This window comes from Cottoperca gobio, chromosome 6, assembly GCF_900634415.1.
Source record: "Cottoperca gobio chromosome 6, fCotGob3.1, whole genome shotgun sequence".
In the NCBI taxonomy this organism is placed as follows: domain Eukaryota; kingdom Metazoa; phylum Chordata; class Actinopteri; order Perciformes; family Bovichtidae; genus Cottoperca; species Cottoperca gobio.
The window spans coordinates 1,337,814-1,353,608 of NC_041360.1; the positions used below are offsets into that span (position 1 = coordinate 1,337,814).

Genomic DNA, 15,795 nt, shown 5'->3' on the forward strand with positions numbered 1-15,795 from the left:
GGATGTCTGAAAAGCTCTGCCGGAGGTGTGAGTTGAAGATCTCCCGGACAGGGTCTTCCTCCAGACGTTCCCAGTTCACCCGCTTGGGCTTACCAGGTCTGTCCAGAGTCTTCCCCCACCCCTTGATCCAACTCACCACCAGATGGTGATCAGTTGACAGCTCCGCCCCTCTCTTCACCCGAGTGTCCAAAACATACGGCCTCAGATCAGATGATACGATCACAAAATCGATCATTGACCTTTGGCCTAGGGTGCTCTGGTACCACGTACACTTATGAGCATCCTTATGTTCGAACATGGTGTTTGTTATGGCCATTCCATGACTAGCACAGAAGTCCAAAAACAAACGACCGTTCGGGTTTAGATCAGGGAGGCGGTTCCTCCCAATCACGCCTCTCCAGGTGTCTCCATCGTTTCCCACGTGCGCGTTAAAGTCTCCCAGCAAGACTACGGAGCCCCCTACTGGAGCCCCCTGCAGGCTCCATTCAGGGTCTCCAAGAAGGCCGAATACTCCGAACTGCAGTTTGGGGCATAGGCACAAACAGTCAGTTTTCCCCCCCATAACCCGAAGGTGTAGGGAAATTGTAAATTGACTTTCTAGCCAAAACTCCTCTTCTGCTGGGGATGGAGGACATGAACACTTACCGGTGTCAATGATGTTTTCCTGTGTTTTCAATTGGCCAGCAAGCAGTTAAAAGTATATGTAACATTTACGCATTAAAATGTCTAAAAATGACAATACCTATGTTATATATTTAGTTGAGTTGTTACATTTTATACCCAAAAGTTTCCAACAATTTTCAAACCCAGAGAAATGTGTAATTTTACTGAAGGGAACGTTTCCTCTCTCTCCTGTCTCTCCTGTTGTCTCCCATATGAGCATTAGAATCTTAAGTTCTCAGTGAAACAAGCTGAGCAAATGTTATCTGTAGCCCAACAGCATGCAGGAGAAACTCTGGTGTTTAACCTCAAATAGCTTTATTCACTGTTTTAATCAGAGGAGAGGAGGAGACCTCTGTGGAGGATTCTGCTCCTGGTAAAACATCCTGGATGCAGTTCTCCAGTCGCAGTTGTATTTAACATGGACGACTGCAATAAGACAATAACATGCACAATATCACATCTGCATGGACAATACAGGTTTACTGTAGTGATACATTTTACAGGCATTCCTCTGTTTGTCTTTAAACTGTTGTAGATTTGCTCCAGAAAGAAAAAGCAATGATGGGCTAATCAGTCCAACCTCTAATCTAATGTCTGGGTCACAATGTGGGTGGACAAGCAATAGACTTACCTAACCCTAACCCTAACCATAATAAAAATAAAAAACACAAAACATCCATCCATCCATCGTCTACCGGCTTATCCGCCTGAGAAAACTAATTTTGGCCGCTTGTACCCGAAATCTTGTTCTTTTGGTCATGACCCAGCCTGAGGATGACTGAGGCCGTATGTTTTGGACACTCGGGTGAAGAGAGGGGCGGAGCTGTCAACTGATCACCATCTGGTGGTGAGTTTGATCAAGTTGTGGGGGAAGACTCTGGACAGACCTGGTAAGCCCAAACGGGTAGTGCGGGTGAACTGGGAACGTCTGGAGGAAGCCCCTGTGCGGATTCCGTCCTGGTCGTGGAACAACGGACCAACTCTTCACTCTTTCAAGGATCCTGGAGGGGGCCTGGGAGTACACCCATCCAGTCTACATGCGTAAAAACATCCAAACTGTAAAATGGGTTGTTGTGTGTCTTGCATTCATAAAGCTTGTCCACAGCTGTCAGTTTGAGGAGGGACGAAGTATTTAGAATCCCTGAATAAACAGTCAATCTCTTGTAGTTTAGTTCTCTGAATGACTCCTAAGCTTCTCAAATGGTTAAACAATTTATGAAGAATCTTGTCATTCGTCACACGCTCACATATACATTTAATGGCTCAGATGATGAACCAGTTAGAAAGAGACTGACTAACAGGCCGATGTCAGATTCTGTCATCTAAACCGAAATGTTTTTAAATATTGTATCAATTAAATAATCTGTCACACAGCATTTCACAATTAGACTTTTCTCAAAATGGACTCAAGAGGATCCTTAACTCTCGGAAAATTTGATGTAATATTTTACTGTTATTTTACATAATTATCAACTTATTGTTGTTGTGCTTACTTTCCTCTGTGGTTTCAATAGAGATGATGTGGATGCATTGCATTCGGTTTGGTTTCTATCAAACACCAGCGTGAACATGACACGTTGCTCCCTTTCACACTGATGATGAAAGCTGGCCTGAAGCCTGCACACTGGTAGCTGTCAGTTATGTGTGAATAGGTTAGATTAGACTTTACAGAACACTTATAAGCTGCCTTCTTCCATAGCCAACACCATCTTTAACAGCTGATCGGTGTAAACATGACAATAACTTTAGAGCCGTGTGTCATTAAAAGAAGCTGCTTTGTGTTTGTTGCAGGGACCACACTGAATGAAAGGCAGGGAAAGAGAAAGCTGATATCACTATATTGTATACTGGAGACATGTTCTCAAGTCAGGTGTAAATGTTATCTAGCTATGTCAGATGATAAAATCCCAATTTGTGTGAGCACCAGGTGTACAGGGATTCTCAATAGAGTCAGATTGTTATGGTCTGCCTCCTTGGGTTCCATCACTGCTCCTGATCTTCCTCCGGCTCTCTGAGACCCTGACTGTGTAGAGTCTTCCCTGCCATCTCCATCATGGCCTGGACTTCTGGATCCACATCCAGGATACTCTTCTTGCCATCCCCCTCCTCACACTGAAACACAAAACATTCAGCAATACCATGGTAAAACTCTTCCAACTCTAAAGGAAACAGCTGGAATGTAAATGAGGTTCTCTATTAGTGGTGCAGTTAATCACATGTTCTCCCAGAGGCCCTGAGAGGCAAGTGAGAAAAGAAATCCCGGTGATCCATTTTCTAAGTCTGATCTTAAATAGTTTTCTCTTCTCTTCTGACTTAAGAACAGGTGAAAATAAAGGTTGTTCCAGAATAACCCTATTTAGAACAGGGGGTAGTGGTGCACTTAAGCCTCTTGTGGCTGTTTTCATAAACCCAGCGGGGAAACAATTCAGATCGGACTTATAAAATGGTTCACCAGAATCTTTTTTTTTTTTACATGCCTTTCAGGGCTTCTGTATTGTCTTCTGCCTGAATAAAAAATAATACATAAGTATTGTGATTGCTAAATGGTTAGCATACCACAAAATCACAACATCACCAGTTCAACTGCAGCCAGGGAGCCCCTCCTCTCCCCGTTTCCTCTATTGTGTCTGCCACCAAATAAAGGCAAAAAAGCAAAAAAGAGAGTAAGTACTCTGACCTCCTCTGGTTCTGGGGGTTTTCCGACCGCCCACACTTCCATTGAGTCCAGGGAGAAGTCCTCCTCTCCAGAGAGCTGAGGGCTGCCGTAGGTGGTGCACTTGGGACGTGCACGGCTATGACCGCGGCCAAAATCGCTGTCCAGCCACAGGCCAAAGTAGCTGTGCTGACCGCCCATACCCTGTTGAATAGGAATAATATAATTATTCTGGAATTAAGGAATAATTCTGATGCCAAAAAATGTAGTCTTTTACTGGAATAGTAAAGTTGAAGCTCGTGATGATGATGATGATGATGATGATGATGATGATGAAAATAACACCAATAGTAAAACCACACAAGAAGAGAGAAATGTACACATTATATTGTGTCCAACATTCACTCTCCTATTAACTGGGTTTAAAAAAGCAAGTCTCTCACTGTGTCTGCCTGCTGTTTGTACAGAGCAGGTAGGACACAGTGTGCTCATCAGAGCACAGTTGCAGGCTGTACTTTGAGTAACACATCTGTGCAGGTTTGTCACTACAATCAACCACTAGAGATAGTTATTTGATCCATTGGTAATAAATATTGAATATTTCAGCCATGTTTGTTTACTGGCTTGTAGGGTTGCTGTTCTACCAATGTGACAAACATACTTAGTGAAAGTTTATACAGTATACAATGTAGTGTAAAGAAAATAACGCTGCATGCTATCCATAACATCAAAGGTCAGAGGACCACTTTGTCCACCAACTTCTAATCAGTTCATCATTGAGTCCAAGTGGACATTTGTGTCAAATTTAAAGAAACCCCTCACGGAGGTGCAGAGATATCGCATTCACGAGAACGGGACAGACAGATGACTGGCTAAATTAAGGGAATTCAATGTTAAGCTCCATGATATAATCACAGGCCATGAACAACAGGAGCTAAACTCTGTTAAACTAGTGCAGCCTCACCAGTCCGTTGGGCATGGTCTGCTGATTCTGGTTGAGATACATGAAGTGCTGGTTGTATCCTGTTGCTGTATAAACTCTCAGTCTGGGACACACAGTGAACAGGAAGCATCTGGAGTCACCTGCACACACACACACACACATATATATATATACACAAACTATTAAGATCTGAGAGAAAAGTGACGTCTGCAGTATTCAAACAAGTAGAATTACTTCCTCAATTTGTCATTTTTTCCCTTTAATATCAGTTCTGATGTGAGGTCCATCTGGTCCACACCCACAGAAAAGTGCTGTTTCTACACAGCATCATGGATTTAACAGCAGTTAAGCTGTTCAATTTGAATTCAGGTGTAAATTGTGACACCTAAAGCAGTGGTTCCCAAAGTGGGTGCCTTAAAGATGAGCCAAGCGTGCCGCAAGGTTTGTTCCTTGTTTTGTGTGTATATTTCAATAGTTTTACCCAACATTCAGAAATGAGGTAGCTGCAGCTCATGACAGCAACAGACAGATTTACAGCTGTCTCCAATTGTGACCATAGCAGGCCATGTGTTTCAAATGTTTGGGAACCACTGACATACTGTAAGATACCATTTTAATCTCATATAATAATGTTGTTTGCACGAAAAATGTCATACAAGAAATTTATAGAGATGTTGAAAATCTAGAAATTCCGTCATATTAATAGAACCTTTTCATGTTAGACATTTTGATATGTTAAATACAGGTGTAACTAATAATATTACTCATGGCGTTCCAGTTCCAGTGAACCGATAATGTTTGCACTGGCATACTGGTGCACCTAATGTCATTTATATCAATTACACAAAAGATTTGGGCTATGAAAAATACGATAATGCAATGACACTTCAAAACAACATTTTATGTATAAAGATTGGAGATTTGTCTTGATCCTAAAGCTAATGCAGCTATATGATGTCACTTCAACATGGTGGCAAACATAGTGCCACACTGTATTAGCATTTGTATGATCCTTAACATACATTTAAGTTTAAACGTTAGCTTTGCATGACCAAAATACTAAGTAATAATTACTTAAAAGTTCATTAAAAAGGATGAAAATGCGCTTTTAGGTGCCAATATACTATGCAAGTGTGTGAGGTCAAGCTATCCCTGGTTAGCTGTTGTATAACCATAGTTTATGTTAAGCATGGTATTTCAAAAGCTGTGTAGCATTGGTTCACTTGCTAACATGAGAGAGCAAGTCCTGTCGGCTGTGTACTGTATTCTCTATAACATTGTTGAAGGCAGCTGATAAACTAGAGATGGTATTCATCAAATAGCAAATGACATGCAAGTTGTACAACAACATGAACGTGGCTGGTCCCTTCTCTCACCCTGGAACTTAGGTTTGACCTCCCAGGCGTGGGAGGCGAAGCCCCCAAACACGTGCCCCTTTGTGTCTTTGATAAGCATCAGGGTGGGCCCACACTTTGTCAGGCCGGTCACCATCCTGGTGAAGCTCTCCCCATGCAGCCGTGTGGAAAACACAAGCCTCCAGGGGGCGCTGTAGCTGTCTGGCAACTGGAGAGATGAACATAAAGTTGTACAATGATAACACAGGCATATGAATGAATGGTTATAATTGCATGTGATCACTTACATGACCTATCCCTTTGTCATTATTTAAACAGATTAATCAACAGCAAACCAAAACGATGTATTATGCATAGTACTCAGCAGTGTTTTTGTTTGAAATCTCATGTCCGTCCCTTTTATATTGAAGCAGTCAATGATATTTGATCTAAAAAGGTGCCATATAAATAAACATGACTTTAATTTGAACATATACAGTCAGTCTACAGATTATATTCCATAATACATTTTTTTTTATCATACACACAATAACACAAACTAACGGTAGACCAGAAACTCCGTTGTTCTGCAAGGTAAAGTTACTGTTTTTATCTGGTGGCTTTGGAGAGAACATAGATAACGGCTTAAGTTCCCCGTCAGAAAGGGCTGTTGTAGTAGTTCCTTTGATAAATGTAAAAGCAAATGCTGGAAATGTTACATATGAAATTGTTGTCATGGAAGAAACATGTATATTATGACTTAATTAATGATCTGCAACCCAAAAGGTTTATGTTTATGTTGACATGTGGGCATGAGGGGGCGTCTGATGAATTGTCTGAAGCTATAATAAAACTAGATGAAAATAAGGTGGGTGAAAGTGATCACATTACTGCTACACAACGTGATGTCATACTGTAGAACAATAGATATGTTGAAAATGAATATGTTCAAAACTTGCTTTTGGAACTGTATCTAAAACTGCCTACCTGACCTAGATTAGATATGGTGACGGTCCCCTGGCTTGTTTATATGCTGCTATGCTTTGTCTCTAATGCAGCAGGTATCTGGAGGTGGTGGTAGCACCTGGGCCCGGTGCTCTCCAACAATAAAACTTTGCCTTGCTCTCCTTAAGGCCCTCTTTGCTCCCATGCATTACTTTGTTCTGTTTCATGCAACATCTTCTCCTCACACTCGTGCATACACGCACCCTCACCACTGACTACTGATAACCACCTCCCATCCTTGTCTTAGTTTATTTAGGGTTTATTGTGACCTTTAGGTAAACAGATGACTTATTCTTTTCCTTCCGCCTGCATTATGTCATGGCTTCGGAGCCAGGCCGTGACAGTTATATAGATAGTTTTAATAATATTAGCAGATGAGACATGAAATATGATTCAGTAAGTCCGTTTTGAGTAATAGGTCAGGGAATTATAAGGCAAAACCCTACACAGTGTTTTATAATACTATCAGACAGGATTTTACACATATGGAAAGTCATCACAGTTGCAATTATTTTATCTTTAGTCCTGACTATCACGAGGTAAGTAGTCCAAACACAGCATTAACGTTACAAAGTCATCTTGGATGTATGCGATTGGCCAAGCACGGCGCCTTGCCAAATGATGTTGCCTTACGTTGCGGCAAAGGTTGAGCCAGGTTCAACTTTATTGCCAGATGTCCCTGCGTTTTTTGCCCACTGCGCCGAAAGGCCGGTCAAATTTAAATTAATAACGAGGCTGCCTTTTTTCACGCAGGGCTAACACAATCAAACTTCCTTTACTGATACAGTAAACCCCCACTGTAACAATATGGTACAGTATAAGCTACCAGTTTCAAATGGTGTCTTCTGGTGAAAAGTGGCACCAATCAGTGGGAAATAAGCAGCATGCAGGCTTGGGGGCAATTCTCCTGATGGTAGTGAATGACAACATTTTCAAATGTTTTGACCAAACCAAAGGGAGTCAAGACATTTTGGTCAGAATCCACCAATATGATGCTGAACACAATAGCATATTGACCTGTGGTGCCAGAAACATGAGGGTGGGAAGGTCCAGCAGACACCTGAGATCTTTCCAGGGCGTCTCCCTGCAGGGAGGCAGCAGGGTGGGGGCCGGCCGGCCGCTCAGGGATACATTCAGACCCTCAGCTACCAGCATCTCAAGGTACAGCGATACCTGGGAGATCCTGAAGATCCAGTCCTCCAAACAGGAAACATCACAACCTCCCTGTTCTGAGGAGAGGAGAGGAGAGGAGAGAGTATATAGAGAGTGAGTCTCATTTCTTTAAATGTTGACAAACCTTCAAATCACCTGTTTACCTGAGGGTTTGAGTTCAGAACACATCTGCTCTGCTAGGAGTTTGACACCCAGGGAACCATCACCCATTCTCTCTGGCTTCCAGGCCTGCAGGCGCCCTCTGTGGACCAGAATCTGAACTACAGTAGAAATCAGGTCCTGGAGGAACTATGAATAAAGGGCCAGTGTAGGGCATCAGTGTGGAGGGAGTAGAGTGAGAAGGGAGGGTTGTGACAAAAGAAAATTAGAGAAAAGAAATACCTCAGAAATGGATACATTATTATTTAATGTTCCTCTACTCACCTCTGCTACCTGCTCACATGTGACAACCATTGCTGGCCCTGCTCCACGCTGAGTCATGGCCATGATGAGAGGAGCACGTTCTTCTGCAGTGCCTCGCAGGGTGTCTGCTAGGAAGATCACCAATTGCTCTCGACATACTCCAGAGGCAACAGAGGTGCTGGTCTTCCCAGAAGCTCCGGGTGCTGCCAGTCCGAGGTCGATACTACACATGCACTGGTAGACCCTCCTCACCATGGAGTCTGGTGCCAGGCTGCCCATTGAGGACTAGGGCAGACAAAAGGAAGGGTTGGCAGTAATTACATTTTCTATATGTATAATATATATAATATATAAACATAATGTGTATGTCTCTGAGTAAACATGCATTGCAAAGATAACAAGAAGTTATTTATGGAGACTAAATAAGATGTTAAACAACTGCATTCATGACATTTTCCATCTGGAGTTTTTGTAATTTTCTTAATTAATTCGTAATTTACTTCAGAAGACTGGAAACTGTGGAATATCTAATTTCAGCTGAGAAAAGTTTCACCTTGTATTGAGTTTTAATCTTATATTGGCAACATTTGTTCCTGCTAAACTGTTGAAATGATACCGAACTATACAGTTTATATACTGCTTTTAGAGTCAGACCTGCAGCATCTCAAGCGTTAGAGTCTTCCCGAGTGGTGTTTTCTCTGGGGCTCCTGAAGGGCCCCCAGCACCGCCCTGGAGTTTGTCGAAGACTCCCTCAACCACAGGACGCTCCTCGGGGCGGAAGCGGGCCAGGCGCTTCTGCACCGCCACACTCTCGGTGTTACCCATGGTGCTTTATAATCCAACACAAAGTATGGCACAACAGACACGGCAGGACGGGAACAGACAGGAAGGGACAAAAGGGAGGGGACCAAAAGAGAGAGACAGAGAGACAGAGGGGACAGAGAGAGAAGAGACAGAGAGAGAGATACAGAGAGAGACAGAGAGAGAGAGACAGAGAGAGAGCGACAGAGAGAGAGAGAGAGAGACAGAGAGAGAGACAGAGAGAGAGAGAGAGAGAGAGAGAGAGAGAGAGAGAGAGAGAGAGAGAGAGAGAGAGAGAGAGACAGACAGAGAGACAGACAGAGAGAGACAGAGAGAGAGAGACACAGAGAGAGAGAGAGAGAGAGACACAGAGAGAGAGAGAGAGAGAGAGAGAGAGAGAGAGAGAGAGAGAGAGAGAGAGACAGACAGAGAGAGACAGAGATGAGAGAGACATAGATATAGACAGAGCGAGGAACAGAGAGACATATGAAGATATCAGAATAGATATGACTAGGATATATACATATAAAGAACACAAAAGACAGAAGAGAGATATAGATTAATGTGTATAATGATATATATATCACACATCATATATATAAGATAATATATATTTATACACAGATATAAGATAGGATGACACAGAACAGAGAGGGAGAAGGAAAAACTAGAGAGATAGAGAGAGATGATATAGAAGATAAGTATAGATATTATATATAGTATATATATATATATTTACACACATAGATAGAATATAATATTAGAGATTATATATATATATATATAGATATGTGTGTGTATTTTATATATATATATATATATATATATTATATATGAAAAATACACACATATATATATATATTATACACATATATATACACATATTATACATATATATATATATATATATATATATATATAATATAATATATATATATATATAAATAAATAAATAAATAAGTAGGTTACTTATAAGGAGGTGGTTATAGAAAGGTGGTTTTTCCCCTTTAATTGTGGAGTTTCTTTTAGGAAGTTTTTCCTTGTGCGATGTGAGGGTCTAAGGACAGAGGGTGTTGTATGCTGTTCAGTCTGTAAAGCCCACTGAGACAAATGTGTCATTTGTGATGATGTGCGATATAAATACATTTGATTTGATTTGGTTTTGTGTGCACATGAAGCCTCGAGTAATGAACTCTTTTGCGAACCAATTTGCTGGAAAGCTTCATGAAGCTTCATCTCGCCATCACTGCAAAATACTATATGAATAATTATTTCAATATAGCAATAAAAAGTCTAACGTAAAAATTCAGCCACCTGAATTCCATTACAATAAAATAACTGTAATAGTATTTCACGACCAAAAGATACTGAGATAACGTAAAACAATATTAGATTACCGGTAATGTGTTAAATTATATTTTGTCAATTGTTCCCTAGGTTTTATTGAAGGTCTTAAGCATTGTTCTACGCGATAGACGTTACATTTTAAAGCAATAATAGAGCTAGCCTACAGTTGTCTTAAATAACATAACTTCTCATCCTGGACCTTGGATGAGTCACTTAGCTAACCCTCGCTAGCAAAGTACAGGATTAACGTCCCTTACACAAAAGGCTGTATACGAAAATATGACGTGCATGATGTTCTCAAAGCTAAGCAACTCCAAAATGAACTCTAAAAGTGTCGCTAACCTTTTAAACAGCAGCCAATCTTTCCATCCATTCCATACTGGCAAGAAATGTAAACTTCCTGGTGCTAATAAGGATGACGCTTACTGTAGCCAATGAAATGAGCCAAATGTTCACCTGCTTCATTGTAACTGGTCCATGATGTCGTTGTTTAGTAGGGGTATGTTCACGAACACACTATGTCGGATTCAGGTTCTTATAGCGTTGGATAAAAGCCTGGCTAATAGAGACACAACAGTATTTTGTTTTTTTATAACGAATAAATGGCGCCTGTATCTTTCTGTATAACGCCTCTACTGCTGTATCAAACCACAAAGTGCAGATAAGACAGTAATCCATTTTCAGACACACTGTGACTACACTTATGTACAGTGTATGTGAAGACATGGTCATAGAAATTAAATGCATGAGTGATACCTATTATAGTTAGAGATCAGATAAATTGCAACTTAACTCTCTTGCATTACCAATATCATACTAAATTTAAAAATTTTAAAAAGAAATCATAGCAAAAGTAAAAGTAGGTTTTTACGATTCGTTCCTTGATTTTTAAAATGCCTATGTATTATTGTTTCGTCTCACAAAGCATGTTAAATATTTGATATGTGTTTTTGGTAGTGTTTGTTTCCTCTTTGTTTGTACTGTGCCTTTGGCTATTCATTGTTGAATGCAGCTGTGTAGGACGTTGGCACAAGAACAATTTCCCCTTGCAGACAATAAAGCACATCGTATCTTATCTTACCCTTTATATATTTAGGCTATATCACATGCAAACACACATTATGTAAGTCTACACAAAAGCCTAGTAATTTACAGTAACATGAGGAGGAACTGTCGTTTCAGTCCTATCCCATCTTTCGCCAGTAGAGTCTGCACAAGAGTTCCGAAGAGAGACAGAGCCCTTTGCAGAAACAGCAGGCAGTTGAAACACGCCTTTTAAGGGCATGAGATTTACTATGTGAGTGCACTGAGCTGGGTGTGTTGCATTGTAATGAGGTCTTGTTGGACAGTGATGCACCCACGTGGGCACAGCTGAATGTGAAGGTGACGTGCAGCCATCTGCCCACGCCAAGTAAACAGACTGGTGTAAATATGATGCCAATTACGAATCAGTGTGAGCAGCATACGATGAACCACAGAGCAATACAATCATTTCTGAACCAAGTCTTCTGGAATGCATTTTCTGTACAAAGAACTTCCAAAGTTGATAACTGGGTCATAACTCTGACCTTGAACCCCTTTGAATTTAGCTGGGATGGTAGCTAGATTGCTAGTTCTTACCTGTAACATCCTACAAGTGTTGCCCTCTTCCTACTTCATATATGATAGCAGTAGCTTAGCTGTAGGCTGCTTGTTCGAGAGCGACAACTTTAATTAGCATTTAATTACTTTTTTAAAATAAATACAGGTTGTCGTGTTAACACACAAGATATAGGTAAATAATAAAAAAAAAGTCAAAATAAATCAGCATAATGCAAGATGTGCAATGTTCAATGTGTTTTATTGTTGGTAAATTCTAACAGAGGTTTGTCTTGGTTATATAGAAAGAGCTCAAAGTGAAAAACATTTTTTTGGCGCATAGGACCATTTGCATTTTTTTTTTAATTAATCAAATCAAATCAAATTTATTTGTATAGCCCAATATCACAAATTATACATTTGTCTCAGTGGGCTTTACAGACTGTACAGGTTACGACACCCTCTGTCCTTAGACCCTCGCATCGCACAAGGAAAAACTTCCTAAAAGAAACCCCAAAATGAAAGGGGGAAAAATGGAAGAAACCTCAGGGAGAGCAACTGAGGAGGGATCCCTCTCCCAGGACGGACAGACGTGCAATAGATGTCGTGTGTACAGGATAAACAACATAGTACAAATACAACATTTGACAGAAATTATGTTGTGTTGGAAAAAAAAAAGAGAAAGTATGGATGAATCCAGGAAAATGTCAATAAGGCTTCCCGGTGTCCAGCAGGACCAGGTCAGCAGGCGCTGTCACGATTCATGATCCTGACGTAAACTTTATCAGTGACAACCTGCCACATGAGAGACAGACACTCCGGGGATGATACCCCGGATGGTGAGTTAGTAACATACATTTACATAAATGCATACAGATAGAGAGGGAGAAGAAGGGATAAGAAGACAGGGGAGGGAGGGGAGGAGAGAGGAAGAGAAGGAAGAGAGCAGGAAGGTGTCCGCCGGCAGTCTAAGCCTATAGCAGCATAACTAGGGGCTGATCCAGGGCAAACCTGAGCCAGCCCTAACTATAAGCTTTATCAAAAAGGAAAGTCTTTAGCCTACTCTTAAATGTGGAGAGTGTGTCTGCCTCCCGAACACAAACTGGAAGCTGGTTCCACTGGAGAGGAGCTTGATAGCTGAAGGCTCTGGCTCCCATTGTACTCTTAGAGACTCTAGGAACCACAAGTAACCCTGCAGTCTGGGAGCGTAATGCTCTAGTTGGTTTATAAGGTACTATGAGATCTTTAAGATATGCTGGAGCCTGACCATTAATTGATTTGTAAGTCAGGAGAAGGATTTTGAATTCTATTCTGTATTTTACCGGGAGCCAGTGCAGAGCAGCTAATACAGGAGTAATATGATCCCGTTTCCTTGTTCTTGTCAATCCACGTGCCGCTGCATTTTGGATCAACTGAAGAGTCTTAAGCGACTTTTTGGGACAACCTGATAACAATGAGTTGCAGTAATCCAGCCTTGAAGTAACAAATGCATGGACTAGTTTTTCTGCATCATTTTGAGACAGGATGTGTCTTATTTTTGCAATGTTACGTAGATGAAAGAAGGCCGTCCTTCAGATTTGTTTTATGTGGGAGTTAAACGACAGATCTTGATCAAAGATGACGCCAAGATTCCTTACAGTGGTGCTGGAGGCCAAGTTAATGCCATCCAGAGCTTCTATGTCATTAGAAAATGCGTTTCAGAGGCGTTTAGGGCCAAGTATAATAACTTCAGTTTTGTCTGTGTTTAACATCAAAAAGTTGCTAGACATCCAAGTTTTTATGTCCTTAAGGCATGCTTGAAGTTTAGCCAATTGATTGGTTTCATCTGGTTTAATTGATAGATATAATTGGGTATCATCCGCATAACAATGAAAGTTTATAGAGTGGTTCCTTATAATATTGCCCAAAGGAAGCATATATAAGGTGAATAGAATCGGTCCAAGTACAGAACCCTGCGGAACTCCAAGACTGACTTTGGCTGTCATGGAGAATTTATCGTTAACAAGTACAAATTGAGATCGCTCAGATAAATAGGACTTGAACCAGCTTAGTGCGGTTCCTTTTATGCCAACACAATGTTCCAGTCTCTGTAGTAGAATGTCATGATCAACAGTGTCGAAAGCAGCACTGAGGTCTAACAAGACAAGAACAGAGACAAGTCCTTTGTCTGATGGCAATAGAAGGTCATTGGTAACTTTCACCAGTGCCGTCTCTGTGCTATGATGAACTCTAAATCCAGATTGAAAAACCTCAAATAAACTATTATTATGTAAAAAGTCACACAACTGTTTTGCGACTGCTTTCTCAAGGATTTTAGCGAGAAAGGGTAGATTAGATATCGGCCTATAGTTGGCTAAAACCTCTGGATCAAGACCAGGCTTTTTAAGAAGGGGTTTTATTACAGCTACTTTAAAGGATTTTGGTACGTAGCCAGATAATAGAGACAGGTTGATCATATTTAATAACGAAGTGTTGATTAAGGGTAAAACTTCTTTAAACAGTTTAGTTGGAATCGGGTCTAAAAGACAGGTTGATGGCTTAGACGATGAGATTGTTGAAGTTAGTTAGTTGAGGTTGATTGGAGTAAAACAGTCTAGATATATTTTAGGAGTTACAGATGTTTTTAAAATTCCAACAGTTGAAGTTAAGTCATTAGCAATTGAGGTCAGGAGGAGATTAATTTTGTCTCTAATAATTATAATTTTATCGTTAAAGAAGCTCATGAAGTCGTCACTACTGAGAGATATAGAAGGCTCTGTAGAGCTGTGACTCTCTGTCAGCCTGGCTACAGTGCTGAAAAGAAACCTGGGGTTGTTCTTATTTTCTTCTATTAAGGAAGAGTAATAAGCTGTTCTGGCATTACGGAGAGCCTTCTTATACGTTTTAAGATGATCTAACCAGACTAAACGAGATTCTTCCAATTTAGTGGAACGATATTTACTTTCAAGATTTCTCGACTTTTGTTTTAGTTTGCGGATTTGTAAATTAAGCCATGGAGCTTTCTTTTTCTGTTTTATGATCTTCTTCTTTAGAGGAGCGACAGAGTCGAGTGTTATTCGCAGTGAGGCTGCAGCGCTGCAGCGCTATCAACAAGATAATTAATTTGTGAGGGACTAAAGTTAGCATTGGAGTCCTCCATTATATTGATATTGAGTCCTGGTATTGAATTAAGTGCTGATGGAATCACTTCCTTAAATTTAGTCACAGCGCTTTCAGATAAACATCGAGCGTAGGATATTTTGCCTACTGGCTTGTAGTCCAGTAACAGGACTTCAAAAGTTATTAAAAAATGGTCTGATAAAAGAGGATTATGTGGACACACTGATAAACTTTCAATTTCAACACCATATCCCAGAACAGGGTCCAGAGTGTGGTTTAAACAGTGAGTTGGTTCATGTACATTTTGACTGAACCCAATTGAATCTAATATTGAGATAAATGCATTATTAAGGCTGTCACTATCAACATCCACATGAATATTAAAGTCACCTACAATAATTACTTTATCTGTTTTAAGGACTAAACTTGATAAAAATTCTGAGAATTCAGATAGAAATTCAGAATACGGACCAGGAGGGCGGTACACAGTAACAAATAAAACTGGCTTTATTGTTTTCCATGTTGGGTTTGAGAGCGTAAGAACAAGGCTTTCAAAAGAGTTATAGTTTAGTTTAGGCTCAGGATTGATCAAGAGGTTTGAGTCAAATATGGCCACAACTCCACCAGTACCTTGAGGAATGTGAGTATTAATATGACCAGGTGGAGTGGATTCATTTAGACTGACATATTCTTCATGTCTCAGCCAGGTTTTAGTGAGACAAAATAAATCAATCTTATTATCTGATATTAAATCATTTACCAATCCAGCTTTCGTTGATAAAGATCTGATGTTTAAG

The 15,795-nt window shown here is 40.5% G+C and overlaps 1 protein-coding gene across 2 annotated transcripts; it reads right to left on the reverse strand.

The window, feature by feature from the left end:
* Positions 1 to 1,597: 1,597 nt before the first annotated feature.
* meak7 (MTOR associated protein, eak-7 homolog) lies at positions 1,598 to 10,733 on the reverse strand. Of its 2 annotated transcripts, none has more exons than XM_029432934.1 (9): positions 10,664 to 10,733; positions 8,828 to 9,002; positions 8,195 to 8,458; positions 7,915 to 8,059; positions 7,616 to 7,827; positions 5,636 to 5,822; positions 4,281 to 4,399; positions 3,341 to 3,520; positions 1,598 to 2,775 (listed from the first exon to the last, which is right to left on the reverse strand). In XM_029432934.1, exons 2-9 carry the CDS (start codon positions 8,996 to 8,998, stop codon positions 2,647 to 2,649), a joined length of 1,407 nt encoding a protein of 468 aa, XP_029288794.1. In that variant the 5' UTR covers positions 8,999 to 9,002; positions 10,664 to 10,733; the 3' UTR covers positions 1,598 to 2,646. The 2 variants fall into 2 exon arrangements, with proteins under 2 accessions (XP_029288794.1, XP_029288795.1); XM_029432935.1 differs by having other exon boundaries at positions 8,828 to 9,012.
* Positions 10,734 to 15,795: the final 5,062 nt, after the last annotated feature.